Source organism: Aquarana catesbeiana, linkage group LG08, assembly GCF_042186555.1.
Source record: "Aquarana catesbeiana isolate 2022-GZ linkage group LG08, ASM4218655v1, whole genome shotgun sequence".
Classification (NCBI taxonomy): domain Eukaryota; kingdom Metazoa; phylum Chordata; class Amphibia; order Anura; family Ranidae; genus Aquarana; species Aquarana catesbeiana.
This window is the reverse complement of record NC_133331.1, coordinates 306,196,204-306,218,465: the sequence shown is the minus strand read 5'-3', so window position 1 is coordinate 306,218,465 and position 22,262 is coordinate 306,196,204. Positions and strand designations below refer to the sequence as shown.

General features: G+C 45.8%; 1 protein-coding gene across 1 annotated transcript in view; it reads right to left on the bottom strand.

Annotated features, from left to right (window-relative positions):
• Positions 1–18,213: 18,213 nt before the first annotated feature.
• Positions 18,214–22,262, bottom strand: part of LOC141106900 (uncharacterized) — a 153,657-nt gene continuing 149,608 nt past the window's right edge. The window contains exon 31 of the mRNA XM_073597829.1: positions 18,214–20,579. Within this exon, the coding sequence (XP_073453930.1) occupies positions 19,717–20,579 (863 nt within the window). The 3' untranslated portion in view covers positions 18,214–19,716. The remainder of the gene's footprint in view (positions 20,580–22,262) is intronic.

Below are 22,262 nucleotides of genomic sequence, written 5' to 3'. Positions count from 1 at the left end.
TTGTTTGCTCTCCTAGCTTTGCTCTTGTCTAGTCTGTTTGCTCTTCTTGCCATGATCTTGTCTGTTTACTCTGATTTACCTTGGTCTCATCTTGTCTGTTCTCCAGCATTGCTCTAGTCTAGTCTGTTTTCTCTACTAGTATTGCTCTTATCTTGTTTGTTAGCTCTTCTTGTCATGGTCCTTTCTTGTCTGTTTGCTCTAATTGCCTTGGTCTTGTCTCATTTGCTATCATTGTATCAAGAAAATATCATGGCAAGAAGATAAAACAGACAAGAGCAAGACAAGATCCGTTTGCCTTGCTCTTGTCTTGTCTGTTTTATCTTCTTGCCATGGTATTTTCTTGTCTGTTCTCCTAGCTTTGCTCTTGTTTAGTTTGTTTGCTTTCCTTGCGATGTCTAGTCCGTTGCTCACCATGTTTTCTCTTGTCTTCTCTTGTCTGTTTTGTCTTCTTGCCACGGTTTTATCTTGCTTATTCTCATTGTCTTCCTCTTGTTATGTCTGTTTGCTCTTCTTGCATCTCTTGTCTGGTCTGGTTTGTCTTCTTGCCATGGTCCATTCTTGTCTGTTCTCCTAACTTCGCTCTTATCTAGTCTGTTTGCTCTCCTTACCTTGGTCCTATTTTGTCTGCTCTGATTGCCTTGATCCTACCTTGTCTGTTTGCTTTGCTCTCGTCTTGTCTGTTTTCTATCCTTGCTTGCTCTCGTGTGGTCTTTTTTGCCATGGTCCTATCTTGTCTGTTCTCCTAGCTTTGCTCTTGTCTAGTCTGTTTGCTCTCCATGCCTTGTCTAGTCTGTGTGTTCTCCTTGCTTGGTTGTCTTGTCTTTTTGCCATGGACTTATCTCATCTGTTCTCCTTTTCTTCCTCTTGTCTTGTCTGTTTGCTCTCCTCAGTTGCTCTTGTATTCTCTGTTTTGTCTTCTTGCCATGGTCTTATTTTGTCTGTTCTCCTAGCCTTGCTCTTGTCCAGTCTGTTCTCCTTGCTTGCTTGTCTTGTCTGTTTTGTCTTCTTGCCATGGTCTTATCTCGTCTTTTCTCCTTGTCTTCCTCTTAATTTGTGTGTTTTCTCTCCTTACTTACTCTTGTCTTGTCTGTTTTGTCTTCTTATCATGGTCTTATCTCATTTGTTCTCCTTGACTTGCCTAGTCTGTTGCTCTTCTTGCTTGCACTTGTCTGTTTTGTCTTCTTACCATGGTCTTATCTCATTTGTTCTCCTTGCCTTGCCTAGTCTGTTTTGTCTTCTTGCCATGGTCTTATCTTGTCTGTTCGCTCTCCTTGCCTTGTTCTTCTTATGTCTGTTTGCTTTCCTAGCTTTGCTCTTGTCTGTCTGTTTTCTCCTATAGCCTGGATGTTATCTTGTCAGGTTGTCATTCTTGGTGTGGTTTTCATTTGTCTACCTGTCTATCTCGTGTTGAGTTTCGGGGTACTTTCCTGATGACCATTTGCCTGTTTGTTTCTTTTATGCGAGTATTGAGTCTATCTATTAGTCTGTTTGTCTCTGTGATGCCACAAGTGAAGACTTCTGCCCGGGAAGGTAAGCTGGACAGCTCCATCTCCATCTCCACCAACAGCATACAGTAAGGGAAAAACTTATTTGATCCCCTGCTGATTTTGTACGTTTTCCCACTGACAAACAAATGATCAGTCTATAATTTTAATGGTAGGTTATTTTAACAGTAAGAGACAGAATAACAACAAAAATATCCAGAAAAACGCATTTCACAAAAGTTATAAACTGATTCGCATTTTAATGAGTAAAATAAGTATTTCATTTCCTTTCAAACAGTAAGATTTCTGGCTCCCAGGCGTTTTCTATACAGGTAACAAGCTGAGATTAGGAGCACTCACTTAAAAGGAGTGCTCCTAATCTCAGCTTGTTACCTGTATAAAAGACACCTGTCCACAGAAGCAATCAATCAGGTTCCAATCTCTCCACCATAGCCAAGACCAAAGAACTGTCCAAGGATGTCAGGGACAAGATTGTAGACCTGCAGAAGGCTAAAATGGGCTACAAGACCATCGCCAAGCAGCTTGGTAAAAGGGTGACAACAGTTGGTGCGATTATTCGCAAATGGAAGAAACACAAAGTAAGTGTCAATCTCCCTCGGTCTGGGGCTCCATGTAAGCTCTCACCTTGTGGCGTTTCAATGATCATGAGGAAGGTGAAGAATCAGCCCAGAACTACACGGGAGAATCTTGTCAATGATCTCAAGGAAGCTGGGACTATAGTCACCAAGAAAACAATTGGTAACACACTACGCCATGAAGGACTGAAATCCTTCAGCACCCGCAGGGTACCCTTGCTCAAGAAAGCACATGTACAGGCCATCTGAAGTTTGCTAATGAACATCTGAATGATTCAGAGGAGAACTGGGTGAAAGTTTTGTGGTCAGATGAGACCAAAATTGAGCTCTTTGGCATCAACTCAACTCGCCGTGTTTGAAGGAAGAGAAATGCTGCCTATGACCCCAAAAACACCATCTCCACGGACAAACATAGAGGTGGAAACATTATGCTTTGGGGTGTTTTTCTTCTAAGGGGACAGGACAACTTCACCGCATCAAAGGGACGATTGACGATGTACCGTCAAATCTTGGGTGAGAACCTCCTTCCCTCAGCCAGGGCATTAAAAATGGGCCGTGGAATGGTATTCCAGCATGACAATGACCCAAAAAACACAGCCAAGGCAACAAAGGAGTGGCTCAAGAAGAAGCACATTAAGGTCCTGGAGTGGCCTAGCCAGTCTCCAGACCTTAATCCCAAAGAAAATATGTGGAGGGAGCTGAAGGTTCGAGTTACCAAACGTCAGCCTCAAAACCTTAAGGACTTGGAGAAGATCTGCAAAGAGGAGTGGGACAAAATCTCTCCTGAGATGTGTGCAAACCTGATGACCAATACAAGAAACATCACTGTGATTACCAACAAGGGTTTTGCCACCAAGTACAAGTCTTGTTTTGCATAGGGGTCAAATACTTATTTCACTCATTAAAATGCAAATCAATTTATAACTTATTTGAATAAATAATAAACCTACCATTAAAATTTTAGACTAATTATTTCTTCGTCAGTGGGCAAACATACAAAATCAGCAGGGGATCAAATACCTTTTTCCCCCACTGTATCTGGTAAAAGCCAGGCACTCTCAGGTCCTGCATCCCCACAATGAGCCCTTGCCGCTCACCAGTTCGATTTACTAATATATAATGAGGACAAATCAATTTTAGTTTAGACTGGATGAGAGAATTCAAACATTCAAGATGGAAATGTTTTCTTTTTTCTTATCTGAATGAACCAGGGATGGCGGGAACCCCTCATAATGGGCACAGCAGGTGTACAGACCCAGGGACTCAGCTCAGGGGTGGTGGGAATCCCTCATAATGGGCACCGTAGGTATACAGACCCAGTAACTCACCACAGGGATGGTGGGAACCTCTCATAATGGGCACAGCAGGTGTACAGACCCAGGAACTCAGCTCAGGGATGGTGGGAACCCCTCATAATGGGCACAGCAGGTGTACAGACCCAGGGACTCAGCTCAGGGATGGTGGGAATCCCTCATAATGGGCACCGTAGGTATACAGACCCAGTAAATCACCACAGGGATGGTGGGAACCTCTCATAATGGGCACAGCAGGTGTACAGACCCAGGAACTCAGCTCAGGGATGGTGGGAACCCCTCATAATGGGCACCGTAGGTATACAGACCCAGTAACTCACCACAGGGATGGTGGGAATCCTCATAATGGGCACAGCGGGTGTACAGACCTGGGAACTTGGCTCAGGGATAGTGGGAACCCCTCATAATGGGCACCGTAGGTATACAGACCCAGTAACTCACCACAAGGATGGTGGGAATCCTCATAATGGGCACAGCAGGTGTACAGACCAGGGAACTCAGCACAGGGATGGTGGGAAACTGCCATTCCACTCCCTGACAGCGAGGTGTGAGGTTGCTAGTTCCTTTGCTCCTGTGCTTCCAGAGACCAGGGACTAGAGTTGCTCCTCTGCCCCAGGAGTGATGCAGGATCCTGGGGAGGACCCTGGTGGAGGCCCCCTGGATAGGCCTCAGCCTGTGGACGACACTGGGCCTGGCCCAAGGAAAGATGAGTCCCTGTCTGCCTTTAGACGGAGGGTTATTGAAACGCTGAAGCGGATTGAGAAGGAAGAGGAGAAGTTGGTGGCTTTGAAAAATGAATTTAAAAAGAAAAAGCAGATTTGTGCCAAAGTGTTCAGCAAGAAAAGACCGGCTCTGAGGCCTGAGCTGAAAGACCTGGAACAAGCTCTGCGGAAGCAGAAAGAACTGGTGAGTTCTCTGAAGGAGAGTAGTGGAGCATTTAAAGAGAAATATAAGAATGAAGAAAGATTCAGCCAAATGAGAAGAGGAGCCGCTTCCTGCATGGAGGGTGAGGAGACCAGTGAGGAGATGCAGGTACAGACAGCAGAGAGTGAGAAAGTGGGCCCGGAGGATGAGCCCAGCTCTTCAACACCTCAGACATCTGCTGAGTCCTCAATGGTGGAGGCCTCTGTCCCCTTCACTCCCCAGCAATGTGGAACATCTGAGCAGGAGGTTGAAGGTTCTGCCATGCTGGATTTTATCAATAAACTTGAATCCACTTCCACTTCCCAGGATGGTGAGGAAAAGATGGACGCCGTTCCTAGCCCTGTGGAAGAAAGACCTGTGGAGAGACAAGGTGCAGGTACAGTGTGTGTGCAGGATGATGGTGTGAACTTTAATGACAATGTGCTTGCTGAGGGTTGTAGTGCTGCAGGCAGTCAGCCCAGACCCATAGACAATGTACAACATGCAATAACATCTGCTAATAACTGTCAGCTTCAGTCTGCAGAGAGGTCCATGGACAATACAGAGACTTTGCCTGGACCAGGCACAGCGGCTGTTCCTGTGAATGGTGGAGGAGATGCTGGGTGCAGTAGTGCTACAACTTTCCAGGAGTCTGCAGCAGCCATGACTGTGATTGATCCCAGAAAAGAAACCATGTGCTCGGGGGAGGGGGAGGGTCCTGCCTCTAATCAGAAGACTGCTATCCCAGCTGATTCAGACTCTCTGCCAGCAGGTTTGAATGTGTCTAAGGACAAGACTGCAAATGCTGCTGGTGTAAGAAAAACTTATGCTGGTGTTGCTGCTACAAGATCTGGGAAGGGGCAGCAAGCAGGGAGGGAGCATGAAAATGTTTTATCTTCCTCCATGTTTAAAAGGAGGAATGTTGTGCAGTTAAAATGGGAAGGCGGTGGAATCCCCCCACATAGGAGGACAGTGGTGGATAAGATTCTACAGATGGGGTTTACACCCACAGATATCTTCGCCCTGATCAGTCCGGCAGGTTCCTATGAATATGATTTGTCCTTTATCCGTCCGGAGTCTTTGGACATATTTTGGGAGAAGTATGAGCACGTGTGTAGGGGCCTGCCGGACTGGAAAGGGCTCATCCCAAAGCTTGTTTCACGCCAGCCCCTCATTAAAATGGTCACAATTTTGGTCCGCAATGAATCCATACCGCAAGGGGATTTATCTGTATGGTTGAGGAGGTATGGAGACGTCCTGAGTCCCCTAAAAAAGATTGTGGACGATCGGGGAATATGGACGGGGGGATGGTCTGTGCAGCTAAAATTAAAGGTTGTTGACAATGTTGTCCAGCATCTGCCATCCTCAGCTTTCCTGGGGAGGGACAGGCTGACCATCTTCTATCCAGGCCAGCCAAAGCTCTGCAATAAGTGTGGTGATAAAGGACATCTCGCATCCTCCTGTCCAGTGATGAAGTGCTCTCTGTGTCAGGGTATAGGACATTTGGCGAAGGACTGTAATATTATCAGGTGCAATCTGTGCAATGCGGTGGGACATCCTTACAGTCAGTGTCCTGAGGCAATGCACAACAAGCTCATGAGAGAGTTCTTCCGCATGGACATGGAGGATGCTCGGAGCTCAGCAGCTGGGGTGCCTGTGAGTCCATCTGAGTCTGTGCCAATGCCCAATGTGTCTCCCCAATCTGTGGTGCCCCAGTCTGTGCCAATACCTAATGTGTCTCCCCAATCTGTGGTGCTCCAGTCTGTGCATTTACCTAGTGTGCCCATGTCTTCTGTAGGTAAGGTATCGGTTGCCAAAAATGTGTCCAATCCTTCTGTGTCTGTGTCTTCTAAAATTGCAGAGGCAGCAAGAGGTGCGTCAGGTGTGGTGCCAACCCCCCTCCCCCGACGCTGCAGGGTTTCTATTGAGGATCGTGGGGTGCAGAGGAGTGGGGAGGATGGTGGAGAGGCTGGCCTGGTGGTAGATAAGGGAAGGGGGAGTGGGGGGGATGGGGGTGAAGGGGAGGATAGGGGTGGGGAGGCTGTTGAGTCTGGTTTGTCTAAGGATGATATGGAGTGGTTGGAGGATAGGAGGAGGAGGGGCAAAAGAAGGAAAAAAGGGGGTTCAGTTACCTTAAATCCTAAATTTTTGCCTTTAGAAAATAAGTTTAAGGTCCTGTCTGATGATGATGATGAGGATGAATGGGACTCATTCAGTTCTGCATCCTCCATGGATGATGAGTGCCAGGGTGCAACAAAGCGCGCTGGTTCTCCAGGAAGAGGGAGTAGTCAGGCTAAGAAACGGCTGCCTCAACTACCCTAATGGCAGTTCCCACTCCGTTAAAAGTGGCAACCATTAATGTTGCCAGCTTAAGATCAGTAAGTGCTCGTCATATGGCCTTATTTTTGCTCAGCGAGTTTGATGCTGACATTTTGTTTTTGCAAGAGACCCATCTGAGTAGTCTGGCCGATATACATCTGGCAAAGAAGGAGTGGAGACGTGGTCCCTCATTTTGGTCTCTTGCGGCCGGGCCTTACAGCGGAGTTGCAGTCCTTTTTTCTGGTATGGTAACATGCCGGCGGGTAATTGAGGTAGAGATAGGGAGATGCATGGTCTTAGACGTCTCTGTGAAGGGGCAGGACTTGCGCCTGATTAACATTTATGGTCCCCAGACGAAGTGGGACAGGAAATGCCTCTTTACAAAGATTAAGCCTTTTCTTTTTACGGCCCAGCAGGTTATCTTTGGAGGTGATTTCAACACCATTACTAGGTCTAAAGACAGGAGAGGTTTCAGAGATAATCTGGGCTATGACACCCTTTTTCTTAATGCGATAGTTAGGGAAGCAGGTCTGGTAGATGCGCACATTAAGCGCTGCCCAGACAGCACGGGGTTCACTTTTCAGCGAGGTAGTAGTCAGAGTAGGATAGATAGTTTTTTTTTAAAGGGAGACTCCGCTTTTTCGGCACCTGTGTGTCGGGCAGTGGAGTTTTCTGATCACTGTATTCTATCTGTGACTCTGAATGCCCCAGACATGCCACCTAGGGGGAGGGGTATCTGGAGATTGAATTCGGCCCTCCTGGAAGACGAGAGAGTAAGACAATCCTTTGAGGATTTTTTTCAAGCACAGGTAACGATCCTAGACTTTTGCAACAGCAAGTCAGAATGGTGGGAGCTTGTTAAACAGCGGACTGTTGGGCTTTTCAAGGCCATAGGAAGAAAGAAGCAGCAAGATAAGTATATCACCTACCAGCGTTTGCGGAGGAAACTTGACCGCCTTGTTTCGAATGGAGGAGATTCTGGGGCGATCTCTGAGGTGAAGCTCCTCCTTAGGAGACATCAATATGACCGGCACGCCTCTTTGGTTCAGGAGAGGGATTACGGGAAATACCATTCGCCTGACCCTTACCAGAACTGTAAACAGAGCGTAGCAGTTAAGACGGTCAATGGCCTGAGGGACAGTACGGGCTCTCTGACGAAGTCTAGGTCAGGGATCCTGGAGGTTGTCAGGTCATACTATGCCGATCTCCTGGGAGGAAGGAACCTTGATCGGACAAGGATGTTGGGTTTTTTGGACTCTACACCAGGACTGGAAAGTAATGTTCCTTTGATGAATTTGACAGATGAAATCACTGCAGATGAGGTAATTCAGGCTATTGATAAACTAGCCATCAAGAAAACTCCAGGGCCAGATGGTTTGACAGCCGAGTTCTATAAATGTTTTAAAACGATCCTGGCTCCCTACCTTGCGGAGGTTTTTAATGGCTGTTTGAATGAGGGTTCTCTCCCTCCCTCCATGAGGCAATCTGCAGTGATCCTTCTGTCAAAGGGTAAAGATCCTTCAATGATTGGGAATTGGCGCCCCATTAGCCTTCTTAATGTCGATAGGAAGATACTGGCAAAGATTTTCTTCTGGCGATTATCACCAGTGGCAGGCAGTTTGTTATCCCGCCACCGGCACTGTTCGGTCCAAGGTAGAAGCACTTTCTCAGCGGTGTTAGCTGTCCGGGAGGCCTTGGAGCATTGTAGGGCTGCTGGTTGGGGTAAATTTTTGCTGACATTGGATCAGGCTAAGGCCTTTGATCGGGTTAATCATGAGTACTTGTGGCTCCTTCTTGACAAATATGGCCTGGAGGGAGGTTTCATTGATTGGCTCAAGATTTTGTACAAAGGGGCTGAAAGCTTTCCTCTGGTTAATGGTTGGGTCGGGCAGCCCTTTGCGGTCGGCTCGGGTGTGCGTCAGGGGTGTCCATTGAGTCCTCTGCTATATGTGTTTGCAATCGACCCCTTCATTAGAAGGCTAGAGAGTGGACCATTGTGTGGGGTACCTTTGGGCATCGCTGGTGAGCCTCCTTTGAAGGTTGTGGCCTATGCTGATGATGTTTCTGTTTTTATCTCTGGGACTGCGGAGGCGCAGGAGGTGGTCTCAGTGATAGGGCAGTATGCAGAGGCATCAGGTTCAAAGGTCAACCAGGACAAGTGTGAAGCTTTCTGGATGGGTGTGGAAGGTGAGAGCTTTGTTCTCCCGGATGACTTCCCGGAGCCCCAACAAAAAAATCGAGTTCTAGGCATTGAATTCGGCCCAGGTGACTATGGTCATGCAAATTGGGTGAACAGGCTGGAGAATGCCGATGCCAAGGTGGCAAGCTGGAAAGGTTGGCAGCTTTCCTTGAGGGAAAAGGTTGATCTGATCAAGACTTACCTGATTCCGATTTTTCTGTATGTCAGTTTTGTTTGCATTTTGCCAGTTTCTCTCTATACCAGGATCTATAGTTGTTTCTTCCAGCTGTTATGGGGGAACAGAATAAACCTTGTCAAAAGGAATGTGACTTGCCTTCCTAGGCAGGAGGGTGGTCTAGGGATGGTCAACCCTGTAGTCCTTTTCTCTCTGATGTTTCTGAAGTACAATCTTGGTAACATGTTGGCAGAGAGACCGCCTGGGTGGGTTGGTATTTTCCAGTCCTGGTTTAGGCCCTTTCTGCGAGACTGGGAAAATGGTGGGCCAGTGAAAAGCCTGAGGGTCGAGCATGAACAGCTCCCGGCTTATGTTGCCCCGTGTTTGAAAATGCTTCGGCAGTGGCAAGTAACAGCAGGAGAAGTCAAATCTCTTCCAAGGAAACTTCTTGAGAAGCGGATCATGAGCTCTGCTTTTTGCGAGCCACTGGCCTTGAGGGATTGCCCAAGCCTGGTTTTGGGGGTGGGTTTGCGATTGATTAATTTGGAGAGAATCCCAATGAAGTTTAGGGATCAGGCTTGGCTTGCCTTTCATGGAAAACTATATGTGAAGGGCAACTTGAAGTTTCTTTCAATGAGTGATCGGGGCTGCCCGAGAGTGGAGTGTGGAGGAGTGGTGGAGTCCATGGATCACTTTCTACTTCAATGCCCTTTTAATATAGAGGTGTACAAGAGGGTTGGGAGGGCTCTGAGTATACCCTTCCTCCCCCATATGAGTTATGCGGAGTGGGTGTATGGGGCATTCCAGACTCGTCGGGATTATGATTTGGAAACACTTTTTTTAGTTAGTCTAGTAGTCCGTTATTTCACGTGGAGTGCACGGTGTCAGGTATCCTTACGGGGTAAAATCCTCCCTGTCGAAGTAGTGGTGCAGGACATTCTGGGTGAGGTTGGGAAGATTCGGGGTCTTGAGAAAGGCAGGTGGCAGCAGGAGGCCTGGATAAGGGCGTGGAGGAATATCAGGACTCTGTAGCTGCTGCCTGTTGATCTCGGGGTGTGCGGCTTTTCTTTGTATTCTTGATTCACTCCCCTAGATTTTCAAGATGAAATATATTTTTGATAAAAGGCTACATGCATGGTGACGGTGATGTTCCTTAGTCTGGCTCTCCTGTAGGGATTGTGTTGTGTGCAATTTGGTTTGTACCATTTATTATGTTCTTGTTTTGTATTATCATATTCAATTATTTTGTAAATATGTTTTATTTATTTATTATGGTTTTATTGTATATAAGTTGTTGTTTGTAAGTTTTTTCAATAAACAAAATTAACCCCTCATAATGGGCACCAGTATACAGACCCAGTAACTCACCACAGGGATGGTGGGAATCCTCATAATGGGCACAGCGGGTGTACAGACCTGGGAACTTGGCTCGGGGATGGTGGGAACCCCTCATAATGGGCACCGTAGGTATACAGACCCAGTAACTCACCACAGGGATGGAGGGAATCCTCATAATGGGCACAGCAGGTGTACAGACCAGAGAACTCAGCACAGGGATGGTGGGAACCCCTCATAATGGGCACAGTAGGATGGGGCTTTAGCCCCCATTCACACCGGTGCAACTTATAGTGCGATTTAACAGGTCCAAATCGCATGACAAGTCGCATCCTATTGTTGGCGAAGGAACTGTTCAAATCGGTGTGACTCCGACTTTGCGGTGCCGCACCGATTTGAAGAAAAAGGTTTCTGCGCCATTGTTTGCAATTTCAGGTACGAATTGCATAGACATCTGTGCATTAAGTCACATAGATGTCATCCAAGTCGCACCTGAAGTCTTGAAATCATGCGAGTTCAAGTGAAGTCGCACAATTTCAAAGTTCAGTTTCAGTGTGAATGCAGGGGCTTAGTGCCATAAAATGGAGGAGGCCCATCGCTGTGAGAGAAGACGCGTGTACCTGACTGAACTATAACACAGAATATCACTCATACATACAGACATGTCCCAGGAACATGAATGAGATGATATTACCGGCATATAATGGGAGTTGTGGTTCGGAGAACGATCTCTTACCTGACATGGAGGACACTCATCTCTCTGAGGTAACATGTCTGAGGTAATCTCTGAGGTAAAAGTGGGGGGTGTAACTGACAGGAAGTTGCCTCTGGAAACACGTAAAAGAGTTCCTGATTCCACTTACCGTACAATGGGGGTTATTTACGAAAGGCAAATCCAATTTGCACTACAAGTGCAAAGTGCACTTGGAAGTGCAGTCGCTGTAGATCCGAGGGGGACATGCAAGGAAAATAAAAACAGCATTTTAGCTTGCACATGATTGTATGATAAAATCAGCAGAGCTCCCCCTCATTTCAGATCTACCCCTCAGATTTACAGCGACTGCACTTCCAAGTGCACTTTGCACTTGTAGTGCAAAGTGGATTTTCCTTTCGTAAATGACCCCCACTGTGTCCTCCCCCTACAGACAGAATCCATACGTCTCAACTTTCAAACTTGAGAATGAACTTGGGGGAGGTAGAAGCCTTCGGGCGAAGCCGCTGCAAAAAATGGGTGTGGTCAAACTTTAAGGTGGGAGGGTTTTAAGGGGCATGGTTACCCGAAGCTTGGGTTTTGTTTATGTGCTGGGGGGTCACTTTGGGATGTAGAGGCCTTATGCTAGAATGTGGTGTAGAGTGGGGGGGGGGGGGGGGCAGATATGTGCTGGGGTGGCCTTTGGGAGGGGAGAGGACTTGTGCTAGAAGGTGTATGAGGAATAGTTTCATTCTGGTGGGGAGAAGGAGAGATTGCCCACATCCCTAATGATACATCAAAAAAAAACACAAAAAAAACCTCTGACGGGACTTTTTAGGGCAATGACTCCAATGACACTTATGCAAACAAAAAATGATAGAAAAATATAGTTTAATACAAATTCTAAAAAAACATCAATACATAAAAGCTTTTGTCAAAACTGCATGATAAATTGATGTCATAGATGGAAGAGCATAATCAAACCACTATGACATCAATTTATCATGCAGTTTTGACAAAAGCTTTTATGAATGTATGTTTTTTGAATTTGCATTAAACTATATTTTTCTATAATTTTTTTGTTTGCATACACTATTTTTGGAGTAATTGCCCTAAAATGTCCCGTCAAAGGGTTTCTTTGTGTTTTTTTGATGTGCTAGAAGGTGGGGTGAAGGGGGGATTGGATAAGTGCTGGGGGGTGCTTTGAGAGGGGAGTGGACTTGTGCTTGGGGAGTCAGATACGTACTGGGGGGGTGCTTTGGGAGGGAGAGAACTTGTACTAGAAGGTGGGGGGCAGATATGTACTTGGGGCGGCACTGTGGGAAGGAAGTGGACTTGAGTTGGGGGTGATATATACATATTGGGGAGGTGCTTTGGGAGGGGACTGGACTTGTGCTGGAGGGTTTGGGCGTCAGATATGTACCAAAGGGGGGGGGGGGTGTTTTGGGAGGGGAGAGGACTTGTTCTAGTAGGTGGAGTAGGGGGAATATATGTACTTGGAGGGGCACTTTGGGAGGGGAGTGAACTTGTACTGGGGGGTCAAATAAATTCTGGCGGGGGGGTGCTTTGGGAGGGCTGTAGAATTGTGCTGGGGGGTGTCAAATATGTACTTGGGGTACTTTGGAAAGGGAATGGACTTGTGCTGGGTGAACAGATGTGTCCTGGGGGGGGGGGGGCTTTGGGAGGGGAGCAAACTTGTGTTGGGGGGGTGTGGAGGATCAGATACGTGCTAGGAGGCATGCTTTGAGAGGGGAGAGGGCTTGTGCTAGAAGGTGAGGTGGGGAGGATTTCAAATCCAACCCCCCACCCCCATCCCCCCAGCACAAGTTCTCTCTGGGGGTGGGCCTTAGCACTGAGAGGCCGCATATTTGCGTACCACATTGCAACCACAGCTGTACCGAGAGCGTGCGCCCTACGCACTCCTGGCACAGTTACCGCCGGTGTTTCTATCAGATTAGCGAACCCGACAGATAATGTAACGGAAGTGACGTTCCGTCAGCTGCGCATGCGTTCCACTTCTACCAGGTTTGCTAATATGACAGAACCCCTTCAGTCAGAAGAAGGCAGCAGACATCTTACTACACCCAGTTACGTCTTGAATCTCAGAGTAATTTTGGCAATAAAGTGAGCGCATATAAATAAATATAGTATATTGACATCTGTGATGTTTTGATGTTATGTTTTGAAAGAAGCTGGACTCCAGCAGTAGGAAGGTGGCGGAGGCCATGTTGGTACACCCCGCACTGCTCAGCGCTAAACCTTTAGGCTTTCAGAATGAAACATCCAAACAACGTCACAGATGTCAATATACTATATTTATTTATATACGCTCAGTTTATTGCTAAAACAACTCTGATATTCAAGACGTAGCTGGGTGTAGTAGGATGTCCACTGCCTTCTTCTGCATGCAGGTGTTCTGTCAGATTAGCAAACCTGGTAGCGGTGGAACGCATTTGCACAGCTGACGGAACGTCACTTCCGTTGCATTATCCGATGGAACACCGGCTAACGGAAAGCTCCCAATCGCAAGCAGCTTTCCAATCATGGGACCACCATGACAGCCAATCACAGCGGTCACATGATCATAAAACTTGCCCAGTCTCCCGGCATCTTAAAGCGGAAGTAAACCCATCCATACAATAGTTACATTTCAGGCACATGCCCGAAATATAACACTCCCATTGGTTGTGCTCTCAACCAAACTGTCAAACCATCCAATGGCTGGTGTCTTAACTGACCACATGTGCTGCAGTTGTCGATTAAACAGAGGCCAAGATGGCAGCTTCCTTGGCTGAAACCGACAGATGGGTTTACTTCCACTTTAAAGGGCCAGGAGGCGCCAGCGCCAAAGAGTTAAAGTATAACTAAAGGCAAAATTTGTTTTTATAGTTTTGAATAGAGTGGAGAGGGATCAGAACACCCTCACACTCTCTATATTTGTCCTGTTTACCATTATCATTGAAAGTGAAAGTAAAAGAAAACCCCAAATTTTGTACTGTCCCCAGAAAAGTAATAGAGGGGAAATCTTCCAATGGGGACACTAGTCCTGGTGACCTGGAGGGTCCCCAAAGGCATTCCCTTATTATGCCGGGATTTTCTCTCACTTCCTGTTTTGGCTATGGGACAGGAAGTGAAGGTAAATCTCAGCAATAGGACAAAAAACCCTTGCTCTATCCCAAAAAAAAGTTTTGGCTATAGTTCTACTTTAAGGCTGCCTTCAGACCCAAGCAGAGTGATTTTTTTAGGTGTTTTTATTGGATAATTTGCAAGCATTTTAGAAGTGCATTACAAGCTCCGGTATTTTTGTTTTAGCCAATAGAAAACACTAGGGGGAGGAGATTATGCTTGGTTCCCATCTATGCAGGTGATGATCGCAGCGATTCCCACACCCTTCAACCACTCGCAGTCACAACATGCTGCTGTGACTGCGGGTGGTTGAAAGTTCCGAATGGCACCCCTCTGCATGTATAAATGCAGCGTGTTTGCGGGTGCAGGAACCGCAGGATAATTGCATGGTCAAAAAGGTGCATGCACCTTTACCTGTGGGAAACCCGGGCACAGCAGCCCGTGCCCGAGTGAACACGGCCCGCACAACACGTCTTCTGGTCCTGTCCCAAACTTGATCCTTTTTGGAAGGAGGTTAGGAGGATTGTTCAAAAATTTACTGACTATGAGGTTTGTGATGATCCGGACCCTTTTTCTTCACATGTTTCGACCTATCCAGTTAAAATCTACAAACGTTCAATTCTTTGTCGCTTGTTAAACGCTGCCAAATCCTGTATCCCCTCTAACTGGAAGCGTCCACAACCACTGACCATTGGTCTTTGGCTTAATAAAGTGGAGGAAATCAACAGGATGGAAGACTTGGTCCTCACTTTGCAGCATAAATGCGAAAAATACACTAAAACTTGGACATTATGGAATAGGTTGGTCTACTCGGATGAGGGTAAAGCCCTGTTTGAATCAGAAATTTGCTAATTGTAAGTTGCTCCTGAGTTCCACCTTCAGGTTATCAACCCCCTCCCCCTTACTTTCTCTCTTTTCTCTGTCTTCTATCTATTTTTACATATCCATCTATTTATTTCCCTACCATAGTGCTTTAATAAAACTTAAAATGGAAGGATTTTCCTACGTTCTCCTCGTGGTGACCAGCCTCATTAGGGTTTTTTCTTTCCTTCTATAGCCTATCGAAGGTTTTGTTGCATGTATACTGGACAGATACGCTCTGGAAATTGTGTTTGATTATTTATGTTCAGCTTTCATGTATCGACTGAGTTATGACTGTTCTATGCATACTGGTGTACCGCTAATCTTGTATCAATGACCTATTGTTTGGACTTTCTTTCCTGCTGAAAAATAAAATATTTGAAAAACAAAAAACACGGCCCGCACACCTGCAAAAGGTGTGAACCAGGCTTTAGTGGCAAAGAGTTGTTGTTTGGCTGGAAAACGCACAACCAAATGGTCATGTTGAGCATTTTCAGGCGTTCAAACCGAAGGCTACGGGGCCAAAACCACTCTTGACTAAATAAGTTCATGTACTCAAGGCTCAGATGTGAACAGAGGTCATTGAAATGAATGGGATTTGTCTTGTTGAGCTTCTTGGTGCTTTTGAGCTACAAATCGCTCAGGTGGGAATGGGGCCTAAAAGGTTCTGTAGGTGTGGTGGGGTGGGGGTGTGGGCAAGAAGAATCGACGATCAGGAGACCATTGTGATTCCCATGATCGTGAGCCAATCTTTGTGATCAGAGTGGCCAGTGAGTGCGCCCTCAGCACAGAAACCTTGCCTGCCCGTTGACGCATATGTGTGCTGCGTGTAGATTAAAGCCCACCCTTTTGCGGCCACATATATGTCTTGAGCGGGCAGCAAGAAGTTAAGCTGCAAAGGCAGTGGGTGGGGTTTTTTTACATGCCACAGTTATGATGCTTTGTGTCCATGGCAAAAATGATTGCTCCTTGACCGAAGTGTGGTTGCCTTTTCCAAGGGAGTCCGTAGCTGAACCAAAAAGTATCTTTGAGGATTCTGTACGTGGAATTTATTCTCTCTCGTGGAGGCAGTTACATTTACTCCATCAGTGAACAGATACAGGAATTGGCTAGATACAAGACGAGTAAATAAAGAGTACACACACACACACCTTTCTCCAGTAATCCATGGGTCCTCTGTTTTCTTTGTCCCACACTGGATCATCTTCTTCAGTAAGACCTTTCCTTTGGGTCCTGCATATGCCTGAAGCCTCCAAATACATTATAACAATGGAAGTGTGGAATTTTGGCAGATTACTGTGATCCAATTTCAAGGTTGTGACCTAAATAAATCATTACAAGGGGGCCAAAAATCCTTCCCAGAGCCAACACAAGTTTCTTTTAGTGGGTTGACATACTATAATTACCAGATGTTCTGGGCGGGTACAATACGCTGGTCACATGTTGGTCACCACTACCTAGGTACTAAGATGCCTTCAGCCCTGGTTCACTGTGGAGCAATTTGGCATGCAATTTGACATGTCAAATCGCATGCCAAATCGGCGGCAATTGCCGGCAATGGCACAGTCTGAATCGGTGACACGCCGCATTTGCGGCGCCAGACCAATTCCCAAAAGTAGTTTCTGTACTACTTTTGGCGACTTCGGGGTGCGATCTCCATTGACATCTATGCAGGATGTCTCTGAAATCGCCCCCCGAAGTCGGGACTGACATGCAGGAATGAAATCATGCGAGTTCAGCTGAACTCGCACAATTTCCTTCCCGCTGTCAGTGTGAACCTAGGCTCAACCATAGTTTGGTGGGATGAGTCACACAGAGACAAAACAACAAAATATCGAGTAGCAAAAAAGGTTATCGCTCTACTCCAATCCAGAGGGGGCAAATCCTTTTGTTCAAAGTTGCTTTATTTGATTGTTGTAACCATAGCCAATGCATTTTGGGTGTTTAAGATCTCTCCTTCATCAGGACTTGAAAATGAATTAAATCAGACCTTTTTTCTTTGTTTTCTTATCCCCTGCTTACCTAATTGCAGGTCCTGCACAGGTAACATACTTAACTGCCCACCAGATCCAGCGGTGTCCTGCTGAGATCCTCCTCCTTTCTGCACCAATATAAGGGGGACCTTCAGGACTAACTGTAAGGGGGCTCGTTTGTAATGATCACCAATGTAAGAGCAGCCTTGCCCAATGCCCCCCAGTATAAAGGGCTATTCCTCAACTCACCATCAATGTAGAGGGTCTTTCATCACCATCTACCAATGTAATGGGCCCTTTTCCATTGGTTTTCAATGTGAGGGAGCCTTTCTCCATTGATTACGAATGTAAGGAGGATCTTCTTCAATAACCACCAATGTAAGGGGGATCTTTAGCACTGACTGTAAGGGAGCTCTTCTCTAATGATCACCAATGTAAGGGCAGGCTTGCCCAATGCCCACCAGTGTAAAGGGCTCTTCCCCAACTTGCAATCAATGTATAAGGTTCTTTACCACAATCTACCAATGTAATGCGCCCTTTTCCACTGGTTCTCAATGTGGGGGAGCCTTTCTTCACCGATTATAAATGTAAGGAGGATCTTTTAAATGACCACCAATGTAAGGGGTACCTTCAGGTCTAATTGTAAGGGGGGGTTTTCTGTAATGATCGCCAATAATAGGGAAGGCTTGCCCAATGCCCACCAGTGTAAAGGGCTCTTCGCCAACTCACCATCAATGTAAAGGGGCCTTCACCAACATCTACCAATGTAATGGGCCCTTTTCCACTCGTCAGCAATGTGAGGGAGCCTTTCTCCATTGATTACGAATGTAAGGAGGACCTTCTTCAATGACCACCAATGTAAGAGGGACCTTCAGTAGTGACTGTAAGGGGGCTCTTCTCTAAAGATCACCAATGTAAGGGTACGCAACTCTCACTGACAACCAATGTAAGCAGACACACTGGTTACATGAAACTGATGTGGATGACTTCTGTATATCACTGAAGATAATGACTGTAAAATTAAGGAGCCCATCACTGTGAACTTGAGGAGCAGAACCAAGATGGCAGCCATAGGAATATTCTATGTGGCTTTTGTAGTGGCTTCTTCGATATCAGTTGACACACACATGTGAAACTGGACTTTTGGAGTCTCCATCTCGCGAATACAACACCAATGGATGGCTCTGTATCAACGGAGAAGATTCCAATCATCTAAGAAATATGGTCATTTGTAAGAAAAGGGACTCAGAACAGAAGATTGTTAAGTGTGGAGCCTTCTTGTTTATTTAAAAAATAAACAGAATTACTAATTAACATACAATACGACTAAGCTTGAAACTAAATTTTATACCTTGTATACGTAAAACAAAAAACACATCAGATTTATTGAGGATTATACAATCGGCCAATGAAAAGCCAGGTTCTTCAGCAAAGCAACAAAAGAGCAACGGCGTGCAGCAACCAACAACAAGGGTATTGTCCGTATATTGACAAAATTGGCCATGTATTACCACAGTTTACTTCCACGGTACCATCTGTGTGAGGGACCAAGTCAGCACTGTTGGTTTGGTTTATTTCCTGGAGGCCTATCCCTGTCAACCTACACCCAAAAAAGTATTTTTTCCCGGTTCCTAGCATTCCCCCCTGCCAGAGAATGTGTGTCTCCTGGAGCTACAAATTTCCCTGGTTAATCTCTCTTCTGCCTTGATATGTACACCAACCACCATGATGGTCCTGTACGTGTTCACCAACCGCCATGATGGTCCTGTATGTGTTCACCAACCACCATGATGGTCCTGTATGTGTTCACCAACCGCCATAATGATCCTGTATGTGTTCACCAACTGCCATGATGGTTCTGTATACGTACACCAAATGCCATGATGGTCCTGTATGTGTTCCCCAACCACCATGATGGTCTTGGATATGTACACCAACCACCATGATGGTCCTGCATGCGTTCACCAACCACCATGATGGTCCTGTATGCGTTCACTAATCACCATAATGGTCCTGTATGTGTTCACCAACCGCCATAATGGTCCTGTATGTGTTCACCAACCACCATAATGGTCCTGTATGTGTTCACCAACCACCATAATGGTCCTGTATGTGTTCACCAACCACCATAATGGTCCTGTATGTGTTCACCAACTGCCATGATGGTTCTGTATATGTACACCAAATGCCATGATGGTCCTGTATGTGTTCCCCAACCACCAGGATGGTCCTGTATGTGTTCACCAACCACCATGATGGTCCTGTATGTGTTCACCAACCACCATGATGGTCCTGTATATGCACACCAACCACCATGATGGTCCTGTATGCGTTCACCAACTGCCATGATGGTCCTGTATATGTACACCAACCGCCATGATGGTCCTGTATGTGTTCTCCAACCGCCATGATGGTCCTGGATATGTACACCAACCGCCATGATGGGGGAGGGGATGGGAATCCTGGCTTTGCCAGATTTTTATTGATATCATGAAGAACCCAAAAGCAAATTGGGCCATTCCAATGTAGGTGGCCTAAAAACTATCTAAGGGCAATTAAAATCCACCTGTTAAATGACATTGTATAATTGTCAACACGGTGCATATAAGCTGAAGTCTAGTCAGACATCCTACAGGCATAAAACATTTCCCTCACTCTAACATGAAAAAAAGAGCTCCTACAAGCGTGAGTTGTCTGGCGTCTTAGAAGGTTTCCTTTATCGGGAAAATATCTCTCGCGGCCTGAACTTGAAAAAAGGACTTTATTTTGTGTGAACTTTCTCGTGCTGAACAAGTGCTTTCCTGTAGGTAAAACATTTCCCACACTCTGCACATGAGAAAGGCCGCTCACCCGTGTGAGTTCTCATATGGGATAGAAGTACGCTTTTCTCAGTGAAACTTTTCCCACACTCAGAACACGAAAAAGGGCGCTCGCCCGTGTGACTTCTCAGGTGTAAATTAAGTTTCGCCTTTTCTGTATAAGATTTCCCGCACTGTTCACATGAATAAGGACGCTCACCTGTGTGAGTTCTCTGGTGTTTAAGAAGGTCTCCTTTCTGAAAGAAACGTTTCCCGCACTCCGTACACGAAAAAGGGCGCTCGCCTGTGTGCATTCTCTGATGTGTAAGAAGGTATCTTTTGTGAATGAAACATTTCCCGCACTCTGGGCATGCATAGGAACGCTCACCTGCGTGAATCCTTTGGTGTGTACGAAGTACGCTTATCTCGGTGAAACTTTTTCCGCACTCTGTACAAGTATAAGGACGCTCACCCGTGTGAGTCCTCTGGTGTTTAAGTAGTGAATTTTTTAAATTGAAACATTTCCCACACACCGTACATGCAAAGGGACGCTCACCGGTGTGAATTCTCTGGTGTTTAACAAGGTCTCCTTTATGCATGAAAGTTTTCCCGCACTCTGAACATGGATAGGGGCGCTCACCCGTGTGAATTCTCTCATGTTTACGCAGGTCTGCTGTCTGAATAAAACTTTTTCCGCACTCTAGGCATGAATAAGGACGCTCGCCCGTGTGACTTCTCTGGTGTGTAAGAAGTGTTCTTTTCTCACCGAAAGATTTCCCGCACTCTGAGCATGAATAGGGACGCTCACCCGTGTGAGTTCTCTGGTGTATGAGTAGTTTTCCCTTCTCAATAAAAGATTTCCCACATTCTGAACATGAAAAAGGCCGTTCACCCGTGTGAATTCTCTGGTGTATAAGCAGGACTTTTTTTTTACTGAAACATTTCCCACACTCTGAACATGGGAAAGGACGCTCGTCTGTGTGATTTTTCTCATGTCTAAGAACTGCCTTTTTGTCAGCGAAAGATTTCCCACACACGGAACAGGAGAATGAACTCTCTCCTGTGTGGACTCCTTGGCGGGTTGAAGATCTACCCCCACTTTGAGCTGGAGTACCACGATTTACTGCTGGAGATAATGTAAGATGTCCCTCAGAGGTATTCCAGGAATAGCGGCCACCTGGGTGAAAAAAAAAAAAAAAATGTAAACAAATCTTATAAATATTCTTCTGGCGTTTCATTCAGAAGTCATGTTTAGAACCCAACAGTGTCTCAGAGTTTTGGTATTGAATTAGCATATTTACCAAACTATAAATACAAGCCAGATAAAAGGGCACAGAAGACACATAACATTATATTGAGGACTGGGGATGGACCTTTCATATAGTATACAGTTTTTCCTCCTCATTTGTTGGAAACATGACATTATACTGAGGAATGGAGATGGACCTTTCAGATGGTGTACAGTATCTCCTCCTCATTTGTTGGGAACACAACGTTATATTGAGGAATGGAGGTGGACCTTTCATATGGTGTACAGTATCTCCTCCTCATTTGTTGGGAACACAACGTTATATTGAGGAATGGAGGTGGACCTTTCATATGGTGTACAGTATCTCCACCTCATTTGTTGGGAGCATGACGTTACTGTATATTGAGGAATGGAGATGGACCTTCCATATGGTGTACAATATCTCCACTTCATTTGTTGGGAACATGACATTATATTGAGGAATGGAGATGGACCTTTCATATAGTATACAGTTTTTCCTCCTCATTTGTTGGAAACATGACATTATACTGAGGAATGGAGATGGACCTTTCAGATGGTGTACAGTATCTCCTCATTTGTTGGGAACATGACATTATATTGAGGAATGGAGATGGACCTTTCAGATGGTGTACAGTATCTACTCCTCATTTGTTGGGAACATGACGTTATATTGAGGAATGGAGATGAACCTTTCATATGGTGTACAGTGGTGGACCTTTCATATTGTGTACAGTATCTACACCTCATTTGTTGGGAACATGACATTAGATTGAGAAATGGAGACAGGTCTTTTAAATGGTGTGCAGTATCTTCTTCTCATTTGTTGGGAACATGATGGTATATTGAGGAATGGAGATGGACCTTTCATATGGTGTACAGCATCTCCTCCTCATTTGTTGGGAACATGACCATATACTGAGGAATGGAGATGGACCTTTCAGATGGTGTACAGTATCTCCTCCTCATTTGTTGGGAACACAACGTTATATTGAGGAATGGAGGTGGACCTTTCATATGGTGTACAGTATCTCCTCCTCATTTGTTGGGAACACAACGTTATATTGAGGAATGGAGGTGGACCTTTCATATGGTGTACAGTATCTCCACCTCATTTGTTGGGAGCATGACGTTACTGTATATTGAGGAATGGAGATGGACCTTCCATATGGTGTACAATATCTCCACTTCATTTGTTGGGAACATGACATTATATTGAGGAATGGAGACGGATCTTTTATA